This window comes from Vigna unguiculata, chromosome 3, assembly GCF_004118075.2.
Source record: "Vigna unguiculata cultivar IT97K-499-35 chromosome 3, ASM411807v1, whole genome shotgun sequence".
NCBI classification, from domain to species: Eukaryota; Viridiplantae; Streptophyta; class Magnoliopsida; order Fabales; family Fabaceae; genus Vigna; species Vigna unguiculata.
Window position 1 is genome coordinate 13,683,274 of NC_040281.1, and position 17,677 is coordinate 13,700,950.

At 34.0% G+C, this 17,677-nt stretch overlaps 2 protein-coding genes across 2 annotated transcripts; both read left to right on the top strand.

Moving 5' to 3' along the window:
* The first annotated feature begins 4,915 nt into the window (after positions 1 to 4,915).
* Positions 4,916 to 6,212, top strand: LOC114176041 (polygalacturonase inhibitor 2). The gene has a single exon (XM_028060945.1). The coding sequence runs from the start codon at positions 5,021 to 5,023 to the stop codon at positions 6,020 to 6,022; it is 1,002 nt and encodes a 333-aa protein (XP_027916746.1). The 5' UTR covers positions 4,916 to 5,020; the 3' UTR covers positions 6,023 to 6,212.
* Positions 6,213 to 16,043: 9,831 nt separating this feature from the next.
* On the top strand, positions 16,044 to 17,443 carry LOC114176985 (polygalacturonase inhibitor 2-like). Its single transcript, XM_028062191.1, has one exon. It carries the CDS (start codon positions 16,253 to 16,255, stop codon positions 17,261 to 17,263), a length of 1,011 nt encoding a protein of 336 aa, XP_027917992.1. The 5' UTR covers positions 16,044 to 16,252; the 3' UTR covers positions 17,264 to 17,443.
* The last annotated feature ends 234 nt before the right edge of the window (positions 17,444 to 17,677 follow it).

A 17,677-nucleotide genomic window follows, 5' to 3' on the forward strand; every position in this document is an offset into this window, starting at 1 on the left:
TACTCCTATAAACCTTTCTAATATTTAGGAAAATTCCTTAATATCAGGAGATATTTCCCTGAAGTTAACATTCTTTAATTGGCCATACTCCCTCATAGTTTGTTCATACATTACGGGCCAACAATAACCAAACCACCAAATTTGAATCTCGATTCCGAGCTAGCGTGGAAATCGGATACCGACGTCATAGGAGATCGAATGATGTCCTCAGTCCGAGATGGTACATGTACATATGTTGAATCAAACAAAACATTAATGAGAAAAGGATCCAAGCCAAGTTATTGTTGGACTATGATGTTGCACAAATCTTCACCATCACCTTCTATCCCAACTTCTTTTCTTTTTTCTCAATCATCCTAACCTCATCATCACAAGTTATTTGGTATTCTAATTTGAAATGTATATGATTATAATATAATTTATTTTTAAATATTTGATATTAAAAAAACAACACTTGTTTAAATATTAAATATTTAATATAATGTTTCCTTTACCATAATTGTTCATTATTTTATAAAAAATAATTAATTGATATTGAAACATTAAGAATACTGGTATGAGTACGGATATGAGTGTAGATCCGTTACACGGTGGGGATGGGACAAAAACTTATACCCGTTAGATTTGGGTATGAAGATTGGGATGAATTTTTTCTCTAGGGATGAGTTTGGAATAGAGAAACTCGTCCTCACCCTGCCTCATTGCCATCACCAACTGCGCCATCACTTTGGCCTGTCTTTAATTTAGAATATGTAAATGCTTATTTAGAACTTCTAAAATTACTTTTTCTACATGTTTATTTGGACCATGTTGACAATTATCCTTCTATTAATTACTTTCATGTTTATCTACTCCTTGCTTTGATGTTTTTTTATGTTCACAAATGACTAGAGTTAGTCACAATAACGAATTACATATATGTAAATAATGTTATTTATCACTTAAAGTAAATGAATTGATCAATGTCCAATCATCTATATAAATTTTATACTTAATTATAAACATAACCAACTTCATAACAATAAAATATAGATTACATAATGATTTAATCTAATTAATTAGAATTTTCATGAATTATAAAACATTAGTGATACTTGATACCACTTTTTGGATTAGATTCATAATGCAATCAATTACAACACAACCAATTTATTCTAGTAATCAATTACTTTGATTTTGTAATCGATCACAAAAAGCTTAGGTGCAGCCCACACACCCTAATAATCAATTACTTTCATGGAAGTCTGTGCATCCCTCCTAGGGGGCACGATTTCTTCAAATGAATATTTGAGGCAGATTTTCCTAATTTCCCAAAAAAACCTAGTTTCACCAATTTACTTTGTAGTTTTCTTGTTACTTGTACCAACCAAGTTTCACGTATAATAATATCCTTAATGGTGTCATGAATGAATGAGTCCAACTTGTTTATGATGTCGTAGCTAAGGTGAGCACGCTACATTCATTTCACCCTCTATTTATTTAGAGAATATTTGATATGAATTTTGCTTCCATTTGGTTATCCGTTACTTTTTTTAGATCTTCCCAACAACTATAAATAATAAAATAAATCTTATCGACATCTATAAAAAAAATCATTCAATTTGACATTAATAGAAAATCAATATTTCAAACATGTTTCAATGATAATCAAGTTAATAACGTTTCAGCCAAAATCAAACAGAAAAAATCATATTGAGAAAAAAATACAAATAGAAAATAAATAAATTTGAGTAGAAAAAAATATTAAAAATTTTACATTTTTTTTTAGACAACTTATGAAATTATCTAATTTTGAATAATTTAGTTATTCTTATAAAATTTTAAAATAATCGTATATCTTCATTTATCTACATCTATTATATCTTTGTTTTTTCTTTAATATCTTTCTTTTTATGATATTGTATCAATTGTAAACTTATTATCTTTCTTTTTCCATATATATTAAATGTTAATGTACTTTTTTTTAGAAGAATCACTTTTCTAAAAATAAATCATTCTTTTAAAATTTCTTATTTCCCCTTTAAAAGAGTAAAGTGAATAAAAAGTACTTAGTTTCAACAATTGACTTTGCAGTTTTTTGGTTACTTGTACCAACCAAGTTTCATGTACAATATTATGATATTTTGATCCACTTTTTTTACTCATTTTTAACCCACAACTTTAATCACCATTCAATTATTTATTTTTGTAACGTCCCATTTAATAAACAAACTTAATTAAATGAAACATCGTACAATATAATATAAAGAGCAAATTTGTGGAGTATCGAAGTCACTCCTTGTAGTTGTTCAGAATAAACGAGGAAAGAATCCAAGACACACCACGATGCCAACAACAATACGAGTAAGAAGTTTAACAGTAGTAAAGTAAGTGCCCCAAGGGCAAAGAAATACATGGGCTACAGCTCTAAAGTAAATTCAGAAAAAGGTGGGGTCCGACCCAAGATGAGCTATGCAACGGAATCTCTATTACCCTATTGACCACGAGGAGTTCTCGCATATGCTCACATCAATAAATTGATGATCATCGCAAAAAGAGAAAATCATATACACAAAACATACAACAAGCAGAAAAGGTAAGCTAGAGTAGGAAAAACATTTTATCATACGATTGCATACATTTTCATAATCCAAGATACATACCTCAACCAATCATGTGATGACTCGCAAACAATACACTAAGACTCAAGACACGACTTATCCAGATACATATAATTAGTCAGATTCACCGGATGCTTGCACTTGTGGTGGCCTCTACTACTTTGCAGAGCCAATTGCCAATGGGTTTCACCCTACCACTCACAAGGTTAGCCTTAAAATATCTAAGGTCTCCTACTACTCTCACCACTTGAGTCAGTACGCTCTACGTGAGACTAACTGACTCTTTAGAGTGTCGGGATGCAATCCTTACCTTGAATCCTTACTAAATTATATAATGAGGCACCACCACGAACTTTGTGGAATTATGTCCTAAGTATGAGGCACCACCATGAGCTCCCACTAACAGGGGTCATGGAATTACGTCCTAACCAATGAGGCATCACCACGCAACCATCGTGGAATTTCGTCCTGACCAATGAGGCACCACCATGAGATCTCACCTAGAGATTCATGGAATTATGTCCTGACCAATGAAGACACTACTAATTAAATCAAATAGTATCTCCCCCATGGAATCTCCTATATTCTCACACAAGCATTTGAAGACACATATTAAAATCATACAACATATTTCTCCCTTGGAAAAATAACTAATTCTTATAATTTTTATCCAATCCAACTTAATAACACATTATGCAAACAATTTGGGATTTTAGAAATAAAACTACAGCTTGTGTAAAGCTCCAAAAATTTTGTATTTATATTCAAATTAAATATGATTTAATCAAGAACCAAATGAAACAAGAACCAACTTAATTGAATAACCATAAAGAAAGTTATGCACCAAACAAGCAATAAAGGTCAATGTTGTCAACAACCAAACTACAATGATCTTGCGATAAAAATTGCTCTCACTATAGAGCTCTAATTCAAGATCCGACCGGTCAAAGTCATGTATTAAGGATCAACTGTTAAAATATCAGCTGTTAAAATATCAGCTCGATACAACGGTTAACGAAGTAGGAACCTTCATTTTACGAAAAGTGTGCAGTGCTGTAAACAACCAAACTACAATTACCTTGCGATAAAAACTGCTCTCACTACAGAGCTCCGATTCAAGATCCGACCAGTTAAAGTCAAGAATTATGTGTTAAGGATCAGCTGTGAAACTTTCAGCTCGATTCAACGGTCAACGAAGTAGGAACCTTCATTACGAAAAGTGTGCAGTGTAGAAAAAAATAGCGCCACATCAATCAAACATATTCAATCCATAACGAAAATAAGTACACTGTATTTCAAAGAAAAAGGAGTTCTAGCTTCCCTTACCTGGAGTGAGCTAACAAAAGACTTTGACACCAAACAATGGAGTACAACAACTCTAGGGGCAGATTCAAGAGGTGGGTAGAAAATTGTTGAGCTAACGTGAAGAGAGCCAAAGTCCAAACCCTAGTAGAAGGTGGTTGCATCTCTAAGAGATGGGAAGAAGTAGTTTTTCTGAAAAAATGAGTGGAATGAGATGGTTAGGGCAATAAGGATCTTGAATATCCTATGGGGCAGCCATTAGGCCCAACATATGGGAATAAGCCCTAAAACATTATGATTGAAAAATAAATGAACCTTACAATTTTAATTTTTTTAGTGGTGTAATATGATAATTTAAGAGTGATTGAAATGGTAGATTAAAATTAACTCAAAAAAAATATGTCAAAATATTATTATCATATCTTTAATAATGTTATGAATGAATGAGTCAACTTGTATGATGCGGTAACTAAGGTAAGCACGCTGCATTCATTCCACTCTGTAACATTGATATGCTAAGATGCCAACTTTTAATGCTTTATTCAATGGAATGCCACTATTCTCAACAAATTCGGCCCTTTTACTACGTGCTGTCCATTTCGTTATTATGTTTTGAGCTAGCTTCTGAAAATGTCTTCATCGGTGTGGTTAATCTATTTCCTCCTTTTTCAACATATCTCTTCTCTGTGAAACCAATTCTCAAGTCAATTCTCTATCTTATCTAATTCTGTCTTACATACTCAGAAGTTGCTAAATCTTGACTAACTTCTCTTACTTCATCTAAATATAGCGTTAGTATATTAATTGAAATATCTTTTGCTTCGTTAATTATTACTTTCTTTAACGCCGACACTTTATATCTGCTTATCAGGATAGTGTTTGGTCTAATCAATATGGTTGGGTTGAGATGTTTTTACTGAAATTGAGAAAATTGGTATTAAGTCTTCTACATTGGTATAAACCTCAACCCACTGGGCGCGTGCATGCGTGACCTTCCAGAACACTTCATCGGATAAATTGACTCCTAGTAGTCAAATATAGCAGCTTGAAGGATATAATATAACATACGACATCCTCATCCATTTTTAATACCCAAACAAATCACATTCCAAACAAACATGTCTTCAACCTTCACCATAGTTTTACTCATAGTTGTGTTCTTGGGCAGTGCACTCTCGGAGCTATGCAACCCACAAGACAAGCAAGCCCTTCTCCAATTCAAGAAAGACCTTGGCAACCCCACCACTCTCTCCTCATGGCTTCCAACCACCGACTGTTGCGACAGAACCTGGCAAGGTGTTTTATGCGACACCGACACCCAAACATACCGCGTCAACAACCTCGACCTCTCCGACCTTAACCTCCCAAAACCCTATCCCATCCCTTCCTCCCTCGCCAACCTCCCCAACCTCAATTTTCTCTACATTGGTCGCACCAACAACCTCGTCGGTCCGATCCCCCGCGCCATCGCTAACCTCACCCAACTCCGTTATCTCTATATCACCCACACCAATGTCTCCGGCGCAATACCCGATTTCTTGTCACAGATCAAGACCCTCGTCACCCTCGACTTCTCCTACAACGCCCTCTCCGGCACCCTCCCACCCTCCATCTCTTCTCTCCCCAACCTCGTTGGGATCACCTTCGACGGCAACCGAATCTCCGGCGCCATCCCCGACTCCTACGGCTCCTTTTCCAAGCTCTTCACGTCGATGACCATCTCCCGCAACCGCCTCACCGGGAAGATCCCGGCGACGTTTTCGAATCTGAACCTGGCGTTCGTTGACTTGTCTCGGAACATGCTGGAGGGTGACGCGTCGGTGTTGTTCGGGTCGGGTAAGAACACGCAGAAGATACATCTGGCGAAGAACTCTCTTGCTTTCGATCTGGGGAAAGTAGGGTTGTCAAAGAACTTGAACGGGTTGGATCTAAGGAACAACCGTATCTATGGGACGCTGCCTCAGGGGCTCACGCAGCTTAAGTTTCTGCACAGTTTGAATGTGAGCTTCAATAATCTGTGCGGTGAGATTCCTCAAGGTGGGAACTTGCAGAGATTTGACGTGTCTTCTTACGCTAACAACAAGTGCTTGTGTGGCTCTCCTCTTCCTGCTTGCACTTGATCATTTCATTTCCAGATTTGGTAATATATGGATGCATAATGTTTGCCTTTGTATGAACATCTATGGTGGTGTCTGCACCTCATCAACGCTTAGATTGAGAAAATTATTTTATAGGACATATGATGTAATAAATGTCTTCTATCATTATCCATCCTATAAAGTGAATAAAAATGTTTACTTTTGTTAGTACTATTCGCTCTGTCCCACAGTTAAATATAATTTTTTTATACATTTTAACTAAAGTAACACTTCCTCCGTAGATAGATCAAACTTATTTCATTCATTCCTTTAACAAAGCGACTAAAATAAGTTAAAAAAATTATTTAGTGGAAACAAATTTAAATATTAATATTACTTTATAATATAAATATCAATTATTTTTTAGATAATTATAAATACTAAAACTTTGTATAATTTGTACCTGGAGGTAATACTTAGGAAGTGTTGCTCTGCTGCTACAATAATAAATTTACTACACCCAACATTTTACTTTTAGTATAGTTGTTTAATATACTCTCATTATCACAACAAGTGGTAAGAAAAAAAAAATCTAAAAATAAGTATTTTCTTTTTATATTCTCATAAGTTCAGGTCAGATATCAATTTCATATGAAGATTTTATTAAAAAAAACATGAATATAAAATACGAGGGATCACACTAATTTCATGACAAAAATACATTACACATAAGACAAAAAATACCAATAATATGAAAAAATTAAGTAACATACACAGATGAAAAAAGTGAACAAAAACAATACCACTAAAGCTCAATAATTAAATTCCTTAACGTATTAAACCCACCCACAAATAAAGGACCTTTAAAACTTATTATATCTTTTAAGAAATTATTATTTTAGAAGATTTAATATTAATTTGTTTTTGTCTACCTAACCTGACTTCCTTGTAATTTCAAGTGGTTTGTTATCCTTCTCAAGTTAGAATTTTGGTTTAATTATGTCTTTGATCTCTATTTTGGAGTCAAAATCTCAAAATGGTACCCAAATTTTTAAAAGTCTCAAAATGGTCTCCTTTTTTGTTGAAACGTCTCACGTTTGCCCTTTTCGTTAAGTCAAGATTGACGCTGTTAGAGGGAGTGCCACGTGTCAGTTCCTCGATTTTTTGACTTTTTTATTAATTTTTTTTGAATTTTTTTTATTTTTTATTTTTATTTTTTAAATTTTAAATTTTTTAAAAAAATTAAAAAATTGTCACGTGTCAAGTTGTCATTGTACCACGTGGCGGTGACAGTGACGCGTGTCATATTACGCCACGTGTCATTTTCTTAGTCCTAATTTGGTCCATTTATTTTAATTTGTCTCAATTTAGTTCCAATTTTTGTAAAAATTAGCAATTTTGTCCCTCTCCAAATTGAAATCAAATTTAATTTTATATAAATGTACACAAATATTTCCATCAAAATTGATATTTCAAGTAAATATTTTTAACCAAATTATGTTCATTTAATTAATATTTTACATTGAACTTTATTTAAAATGGTGTAAAAGTTGTTAATAGAAAATAATGTTAATAGAAAAAAATTCATAAATTAACTAGTTCATGTTACAATAAAATACATATAAATTTAAAATTTGAAAACAATTTTAAGTAAAGTTGAATGTCAAACATAATTTTAAATAAACTTAGCTATGTTAAAAATATATAATAAAAATATCAATTTGAATAAAAATATCAAATTTAATAAAAATATTTGTATAACATTTATATAAAATTAAATTTTGTTTCAATTTAATGAGGGACAAAATTGCTCATTTTTTCAAAAATTGGGACTAAATTGAGACAAATTAAAATAAAGAGACCAAATTGAGACTAAGAAAATGACATGTGGCATAATATGACATGTGTCATTGTCACTGCCACGTGGCATGATGACAGCTTGACACGTGGCAATTTTTTGATTTTTTTAAAAAAGTTCAAAAAATTAAAGTAAAAAATAAAATAAAAATTAAAAAAAAAGTCAAAAAATCGAGGAACTGACACGTCCCTCTAACGGCGTCAACCTTGACTTAACGGAAAGGGCAAACGTGAGACGTTTCAACAAAAAAGAAGACCATTTTGAGATTTTTAAAAATTTGGGTACCATTTTGAGATTTTGACTCCAAAATGGGGACTAAAGACATAATTAAACCTAGAATTTTTCATCTCATCAAGTATATTAGTCTATTAGAAGTATTTTCAATTCTTCAAGAAAAAGGAAGGATTCCTTAGATATCAAAAAATTCATAACTATCTTAGAATTGCAATAAGGTGAATCTAAATGTTGTAAACCTTACAAACTATTTTAATGACCCACTTGTTTAGGGAAGATGTCTATGTGTATCATGATATTCATGTTGTGGATTATTATTACCGGTTAATCATTATTAGTGAATTTTATTTATATTCTTTTTAAATAATTAAGTGTTAAAAATAAAATTACTAATGAGATAAATATCAATGATCGAAAAATTATTTAAAATTTGATTTTATATATTTTTATTTTTATTTAAACCTATAAAATTAAAGTTATTGTTAAAAAATTTAATTTCTTAAAGTTTATACTTTTGTGTAATTCATTTTAGAAACATCAAATTTGTTTTCATTAATATGTTAATGTGCAATTTTATTTTAATTATGTTTAAAAAAAAATTATCTAAATTTATGTTTTAAAGATTTAATTTTAAATATTTTACTTTAAACTTTTAAAAAATAACACGTAAACATACAACAAAATCAGTAGATATGTTTTTCCACGCCGGTGAAAAAAGACAAACCCTAAATCTTAAAATTTCTTTTCCAAGAATAATTCTCGGTTGGTAATCAAATCATCCACGCTTACAAGAATACAAATGAAAGAAATATGGAAACAAAAGAAAGAAAGAAAAATTCAATTAGTTAAGTAATTTGATAAAAAGAGAGTACTCACATACTACCTTAAAGGAAAATAATGGAGATTAAATATCAGAGGAGATTACAAAAACAGGCAAAGTGGTGAAACTTAAGAACAGAATCTGAGAGCACAAAATCAAAGATGAAGTTGCAAAGAGTAAAGAGGGGCACTTGAACAGAAATAGGGATCACACTACTACAATGGCTATAGTGGTTGTGGAATCACACTCTGATTGTAGTGGTTGTGGCACGGTTAGCGCTGCTACTTAACGGTGACAAAATAATCAATGAGTTAGTATATGAGTAAGAGAGATGAAATTGAAAGAGGAAAACGAAATCAAATACAACAACACAGAAACTGAAATCAAAATCAATGATGCAGGGAAACGAAATCAAAATTAGTAGGATATGAAAATGAAAACGAAATTGAATTGAAATGTGACGAAATTGAAAATAGGAGATGAAATCGAAAGAGAAAGAGTGATAAAAAGCAAGGAGACGAAATTGAAAACAAGAACGATCTTCATTACCTTAAACTTCAAGCAAGAACGGTGGAGGTACGATGGAGGCATGCACGCAAAGGCTCCATTTCCTTACTCATAGGATAAAACGATGAGAAAGAAAGAGAGAAGGAGATGGTAACGCAGGTCATCTAATTAAAAAAATACAAAAAAGGAGAAAAAAAGAAAGTTAAATTATGTCTTTCGTCCCTATTTTCATAGCGAAATATCAATTTGGTCCCTCTATTTCTTTTTCTCAATTTGCTCCCTATTTTGAGAAATTTGCTGCAATGAAGTCATTTTTGTTAGTGATACAGTAACAATGTTAAATGGGGTATCACGTGTCAGTTCTTGAATTTTTTGAATTATTTATTTACTTTTTGAATTTTTTTAAAATTAAAAAATTGCCACGTGTCTAGCTGACATCGTATCACATGACAGTGATAGTGTAATGTGGCAGTAACAGTGCCACATGTCATTATTATGTCAGGTGTCATTTTCTCATTCTTAATTTGGTTCTTGTATTTTAATTTTTCTCTCAATTTAGTTCAAATTTTTGTAAAAATTATACAATTTTGTCCCTCTCCAAATTGAAACAAAAATTAATTTTTATATAAATGTTATACAAATATTTTTATTAAATTTGATATTTTTATTCAAATTCATATTTTTATTATATATTTTAACAAAACTAAGTTTATTTAAATTTTTGTTTCACATTCAACTTTACTTAAATATTTTTTCAAATTTTAAATTTATTTGTTTTTTTATTGTTACATAAACTAGTTAATTTTTTAATTTAAATAATTTTTATTTATACACCAACTCAAACATTTATATATAAATTACTGAGCTTTACACATTTTAAAAAATATACAATTATTTGAAATATAATTCAAATAAAAAAACAATATTAAAATATGATGTAATAAAATATCAATATAATTTATGAATTTTTTTGTTATTAGCATCATTTTCTATTAAAACCTTTAAAATAATTTTAAATAAATTTTAATGTAAAATATAAATTTAGTTAAACTTAATCTTGTTAAAAATATTTACTTGAAATATCAATTTTGATAGAAATATTTGTGTACATTTATATAAAAATTAAATTTGGTTTCAATATAGAGAGAGACAAAACTGCTTAATTTTTACAAAAAATAGGACTAAATTGAGACAAAAATTAAAATACAGAAACCAAAATGAGAATAAGGAAATGATACCTGGCATAATAGTGACACGTGGCATTGTCACTGTTATCACTACCATGTGGCACGATGTTAGGTTGACACGTGACAAATTTTTTTATTTTTTAAAAAAATTAAGAAAATTTAAAAAAATTCAAAAAATCCAAGAACTGACATGTAAAATCCCATTTAACATTATAACTGCACCACTTATGGAAAAGACTTAATTGCATCAAATTTCTCAAAACAAGAACCAAGTTGAAATAAAAGAGAATAGAGAAACCAAATTAACATTTTATTAAAAAATAAATACCAAAAAAATAATTTAACCAAAAAAGAAACAAAGAGGGCATTCATCGAAGTTTCTTAAAGAAAAGCCAATTACTTAAATTGAACTTTTAATACATTTTCAATGTGTATTTTTTATTAAATATTATTATAACCCCAACTAATAAATTCTCGACTAAAATTATATATTTTTGTATTGACCATTTAATAAAGAAAGTACAATGAAGTGGATTTGTTGCCTAACCCTTTATCATTCCTGCCCATAATGGTAATAAAAAAATTTATTTTTTAACTTCGTTTTTATATGTATATTAATTTAGATATTTTAAAATATATATTAAAAATAATTTTAGTATACCAGGAACGGTGAAACTTAAATACACGATAAATAAAATCAATAAAGATTCTTGACTTTTATTTTTCCACTTAATAACATGGAAATATTTTTAATTAAATAATCTTGTAAATAGTTGAAATGTTAACGGTAACATCTCAATTTTAGCAGCTTAAAACTAATAAAAGTAGGAAGTTTCATCATAGTTCCAAAACAGATAGTCCCAGATAGTCCGGGTGTACACAATATATTAATACCGTCTTACAAAAGATGTGACGTGACTATAAAAATATATCACTTAGACACTCAAATTAAACTAATAAACTCTATACTTAAACTGACCACTGCAAAAGCTCCCACTGGAAACCTCATTCTTATAAGACCCAGGAAAATTAATTAATTAATTAATAAATGCGGGTAGAAGGCGTCTTTATGACATTAATTGTTGTTTAATGTGACGTGGAAAAGTACTAGCTCAAATGGTTGAGAGTACTTTGATTGTGTTAGAGGACTTGGGTGAGTCCTATGTATGCCAATTATGTGTTGTTGTTTTATGATTTATTTTTAATAATATGTAAGAGTGTGGAATTTGAAATGTAAACTTATGTTGATTGTGTATATCATCGAATGAGAATTGCATAGTGGTAGTGCTTTGGCCTTGTGAGTGGAAGGTCACGGGTTCAAACCTTGGTAGACAGAACTTAACCTTTATTTTTATTAAATTTGGTTTGGAGTGAATGTGGAAAGGTATAGAACCTAGCAGAATGGGCGCTGCTCCCTTAGTTTTCTGAGATGTGCTTGGTGGTTGGACACATGATGGGCATGGAACTGGTTGAGTTCCCGTCGGCTACTAATGGGCGAGGAGTCCTTAGTATGGTGATTACATGTGTCGGGCGCACGATGGACAAGGAACTGTTATGTTCCTGTCGGCTACTATTGGGTGAGGAGTCCTTAGTATGGTGATTACATGTGTCGGGCGCACGATGGACAAGGAACTGTTATGTTCCTGTCGGCTACTATTGGGTGAGGAGTCCATAGTATGGTGATTGCGTGCGTGCCAAGGTCCAAGTATGATACTTTGATGTTTGACTACGGACGAGGAGTCTCTAGGGCAGGACTATGAGCGAGATAGGCTCATAGGGTTGGACCACGAATGAGTTAGTTTCGTGGAAGCATAGGGAAGTCCCAAGACCTAGTTTATGCATATGACTCATGATGGACTATGAGGTCATGGTTGGGTGATTTGAAAAGTATGAGAATTGTAGTTATGTAATTTGGGTTGGGAAACATGTTTGTTTGTATATCTGTTATATTTTCATTGTTCATAGCTCACCCTTTCTATGTGTGTGGCGATGATCAGATATCTTGTTATTCGGGAGCAGATGATGTGACAGGTGGGCCAGGAGATGCTTAGACTCGGAGCGAGGGCTAGCAGGGGATACTTTTGTATATACATATAGGATATGTTTATGATTTTGTTTTGAGAATATTATGTAAACCTGGCAGGAGCCATTGATTTTTTTGTATTTCAGTTTTATGAATTCTGGACTCCTGGTTTTATGGCCTTGTATATTATTGTGTTTTGAACTTTATTTATTTAATATCAGTAATATTCTTTAGGGATGTTACAATTCTCAACACTAAAACGATGACTCTTCATCCTCCAGAGCCTTTGACACTGCAATCACATCTGCTCCCACCGAATAGGTGATCATCGCAAAAGGAAAACATACAACACGAGACAAACACACAAAAAACAAGGGTAAGCTAATCTCATTAAAGGAATCATATAGTTCAATTATAAACAGAAATCATGCAATCTCTCTCATTTTCACCAGAATCACATAGACCACCACAAACACAATGCAAATCTAGACTCGATATCCAGATTATGTAAGCGACATTGGATCTCTTGGTGGCGTGCACCTATGACGGTTCCCAAACTCTACAGAGTTTGGACACGGGGTTATCACCCAACCACTCCCAAGGTAAGTCCCCTTCGCGTCTGTGACTGAATTGGGTCCACAGACTAGGACGTCTTGCTACTCCTCACGACATAATCCATTACACTCTTCATGAGCCTTAATGGTTATTGGAGCGTCAGGATACCAACCAAACTAAGTCCTTATGTCCTTACATACACTAAAACATTCCTCTTAGAATTTCCCTTGAAATCCTAGTTCAACCAAATCTTCTTCATATTTCAACTTCATGCAATTTCACCACACATATTACCAGTCATAACAATTCATGCATATCATAACTAAGTTCACATTTTAACATTTAAACATAGCTTCATCCATTAGAAACAGAGAAATAACACTCAACTGCAGAGGTTCTCAACCAAGCTAAAAGGTCTCGCCCAGGCGAAAAGGGCTATCTCGCTTAGGCGAGTCATTCTCGCCTAAGCGAGGCTTGAAACAGAGAACAACCCCAACTCTGGGCGAATTCTCGCTCAGGCTAAGCTGTCTCGCTTAGACGAGAGTGACTCTCGTTCAAGCGAAACTGGCTCGCCTAAACGAGATCTCGCGCAAAGATAGGGGACGAGTTTCTAGTGTTTTCGCTTAGGTGAGGGCTGCTCGCTCAGGCAAAAATACTAGACTCTCAATCTATTCTCACATGCAACAGTCCAGAAATCTAGCACAATCCAATCATACACTCAATTACATAGTTCAAGCACTCATACAACACTCAATCATGCAATTCAAAGTCATCAGAATGATTTCTATACGAAATTCAAGCAAAACAATTAGCTTCCCTAACCTGTTATCCTGTTTAGAACTCTTTATAAACATCAATGCCTTAAAAACGTCAACACCTCTAACTCCACAGGATGCTCTATCTACACATAGAAACATCACAAGAACGATCATGACATATCGTTAGGATCACTGATCAGCAGAGACTCATACGGATGATTAAAACGTCGCATGCAAACAGAATAGGACTCGCATGCAACAGAAAACAGAGAAAGACTAAAAAAGAGAGCGGAAACTCAACTTACGCGAACGGAGAAACTGATCGGTCCAATTTCAAGAGCTCACCGAGAGGATCAATCTTATGGTCTTGGTTCTTCAATCAGACGACCAGAGAGACAGAACCTCAAGAGAGAAGTCAGAGTACTCTATAAAAGTAGTTTCTAGAGATATGATGTGTTTTAAAATAATGAAACTCGTTAATAACAATTCTATTTATACTCAAATCTTTTAATATTAAAATAATTGAGTTTCACTATTCTTAGACCGTTATCATTTTTAAAACGCCATTTTCTAAATTAACTAATACGATTCATCAATAACTCGCATTGATATAGTATAACATAAATCTCTGACAAACTAACGATGAATCGCATTTCACGTACAAATGGCTTAGAACTCAAAACATTTTTGTGAAACTATCATTTTCATTTTCTTTTTCTTTTATCAGCAGAACTCAAGCATATCAATTCCAAATTACGAGGATTTGAATTCAACAATAAGCCGATTTTGAAATTTGCATTTGAAAAGGTTGGATAATACGCTGTACTAAGATAGTGTTAGGTTTATAAAGGAGGGGTTTCACTGGGGAGAACAACACCAATGAGATCTGAGCCTAACCACATAAGACACTAACACCACTCTCAACCCAAAACCTTAAGGCAATGAGTTTATGGGCCTTGATCCTTATATGGTGCTCTACTTTCTCAATTCTGGTCAATGTGGGACTTAGACTCACACTTGGATTCCTAACATTCTCCCCCTCAAGGGTGAGTACCCCTTCTCGTACCGCCGTTCATCTTAACGGGACACGCTTACCTGGAAGTCTTGCCAGGAAGACTTTCGATACAAGGACCATACTGTACTCGTCTGAGCCGGTTTCAACCATCGGCTCTGATACCACTTGTCAGGTTTTACAGAGGGGGTTTCACCGGGGAGAACAACACCAATGAGACCTGAGCCCAACCACATAAGACACTGACACCACTCTCAACCCAAAACCTTAAGGCAATGGGTTTATGGGCCTTGATCCTTATATGGTGCTCTACTTTCTCAATTCTGGTCAATATGGGACTTAGACTCACACTTGAATTCCTAACAGATAGAAGATACACCCAATAATATCTGAAAAGAAAAACTAAGTGTCTGAACTTGCAGGACATCAAAGGAATCCAATGCTAAAAAGACAAAGGCATAAGTACATCAATTAAGGACAACAACCCTCGAAAATATGTTTTAGAAGCAGAACAATAATGTGGACAAAGTCATATCTTCTCGTATCTTCATCCTTCTCGTCCAGGGGAAGAATAAAACCTTGTAGATAATAAAGGGTATCAAAGAACCACCCAAAAATAGAAAATAGATTTGAGAACTTTGGTTCAGATTTGTCTCTCCATTATACAGAGGGAGAACCAATTTAAAGTTTCCAAAAAGCCTGTGTTGTAAATAATATCTCCACGCAACCTTGATCTGCTTTTAATTATGTCTACTTCTAAATAAAGAAAACCAGAATTTGGAAATATCATAAAAGATCTCCAAAGATCAAAGTACCGTAGCTGGCAAAATTCTTCTTCAGGTAGGCCAACTTATACTAAGAATGTATATATGTCAATGACAGAATATAACTATGAAACTGATAATTTTTTATCACTTCAATTCAAGTTTGGATATCAGTAATAATAGCAGGTAAACATGCATGCTAATGTGAATTACCCCCAAAAATGATAAACACCGTGATCTGCAGTAAATATTAACAAAAAAATGAAACAAAATATTCATCATTAAGACCAACGTAACATTGAAACATCTACATTACATCATATTATCCAGTGTACGGTGTAAAACCATGTACCAAGAAAAGCAAGGGGTGTTCAATAACAAAACAACAACACTGATGAAATAAAACAAAAGTGACTCAGTAACAAAATAACATCATTGATGAGTATAACTTTCTCTTTTTCTCTGTATCTCTCTTCCCTCCACAGTTCTATAAATCTCCCAAAGCATCCATTTTTCACAAAACCAAACCACACCGAATCGGAATCCCTGCGAACATGGCACGCTTAAGCATCATCGTACTCATCATGGTCCTACTCTGCAGAACTGCACTGTCGGAACTATGCAACCCACAAGACAAGCAAGCCCTTCTGCAGATCAAGAACGAGCTTGGCAACCCAACCACCCTCTCCTCCTGGCTCCTAAACACCGACTGCTGCAACCCGGAATGGGAAGGTGTCTCATGCGACATCGACACCAAAACGTACCGGGTCAACAGCCTCGACCTTTCCGACCTTAGCCTCCCCAAACCCTACCCTATCCCTTCCTCCGTCGCCAACCTCCCCTACCTCAGTTTTCTCTACATTAGCCGCATCAACAACCTCGTCGGTCCAATCCCCCCCTCCATCGCCAAACTCACCAAACTCCGTTTTCTCTACATCACCTACACCAACGTCTCTGGTCAGATACCCCATTTCTTGTCCCAGATGAAAACCCTTGTCACCATTGATTTCTCCTACAACGCCCTCTCCGGCACTCTCCCTCCCTCCCTCTCCTCTCTCCCCCACCTCCTCGGAATCTCCTTCGACGGCAACCGCATCTCCGGCGCCATCCCGGCCTCCTTCGGCTCCTTTCCCAAGCCTTTCACGGTGCTGACACTCTCCCGCAACCGCCTCACCGGCAAGATTCCGGCGACGCTGGCGAAGCTGGACTTGGCGTTCCTGGACTTATCCCAGAACATGCTGGAAGGAGATGCGTCGGTGCTGTTTGGGGAGAATAAGGAAAGGTTGCAGAAGATAAACCTGGCGAAGAACTTGCTGGCCTTTGATTTAGGAAAAATAAGGTTGTCGAAGGCGAAGGACTTGGCTGGTTTAGATCTTAGGAACAACCGTATCTACGGGTCTCTTCCAAAGGTTCTTACATCTTTTAAGTATCTTAAGCGTTTGAATGTGAGCTACAATAATCTGTGTGGTGAGATTCCCAAAGGTGGGAAGTTGCAGAGATTTGATGAATCTTGCTATGCTCATAACAAGTGCTTGTGCGGTTCTCCACTTCCTGCTTGCACTTAGTTACTCTCACCATTCACAAAAATAGGTATTATGTGTGTTTCTCCTTCATCTTACACGTGGTTTTAATGCTGTAATTAATCCACGTTTAACCTGTGTTTTTAGTGTTAATAATGATACCTATTACAATGTGATGCTATGCTATCTGTATTTTGATTGGTGTCCTGCATGGGCTTTTAGTCACTTTGATGTTCGTATTTAAATTTATGTAGTCAATATTCTAATCCTGCGTTTCTTAGAAAAAAATATAATTAAAATGTTTAAAATGATAGAATAATTTGAAAGTAATTGAAAAATATGAAAATGAAATTGCATAAAATTGTAATCCCGTGAAGCATAAAGACAAAAAAATGCAATGGAGTACGGAAAAGGTGAAGAAAGCAAACAATAGGAAAAAGACGAAAGGCAACTGAGTTT

Bases quoted from the DNA above. Each gene is read 5' to 3' on its own strand.
- LOC114176041 (XM_028060945.1), top strand. From the start codon at position 5,021: ATGTCTTCAACCTTCACCATAGTTTTACTCATAGTTGTGTTCTTGGGC.
- LOC114176985 (XM_028062191.1), top strand. From the start codon at position 16,253: ATGGCACGCTTAAGCATCATCGTACTCATCATGGTCCTACTCTGCAGA.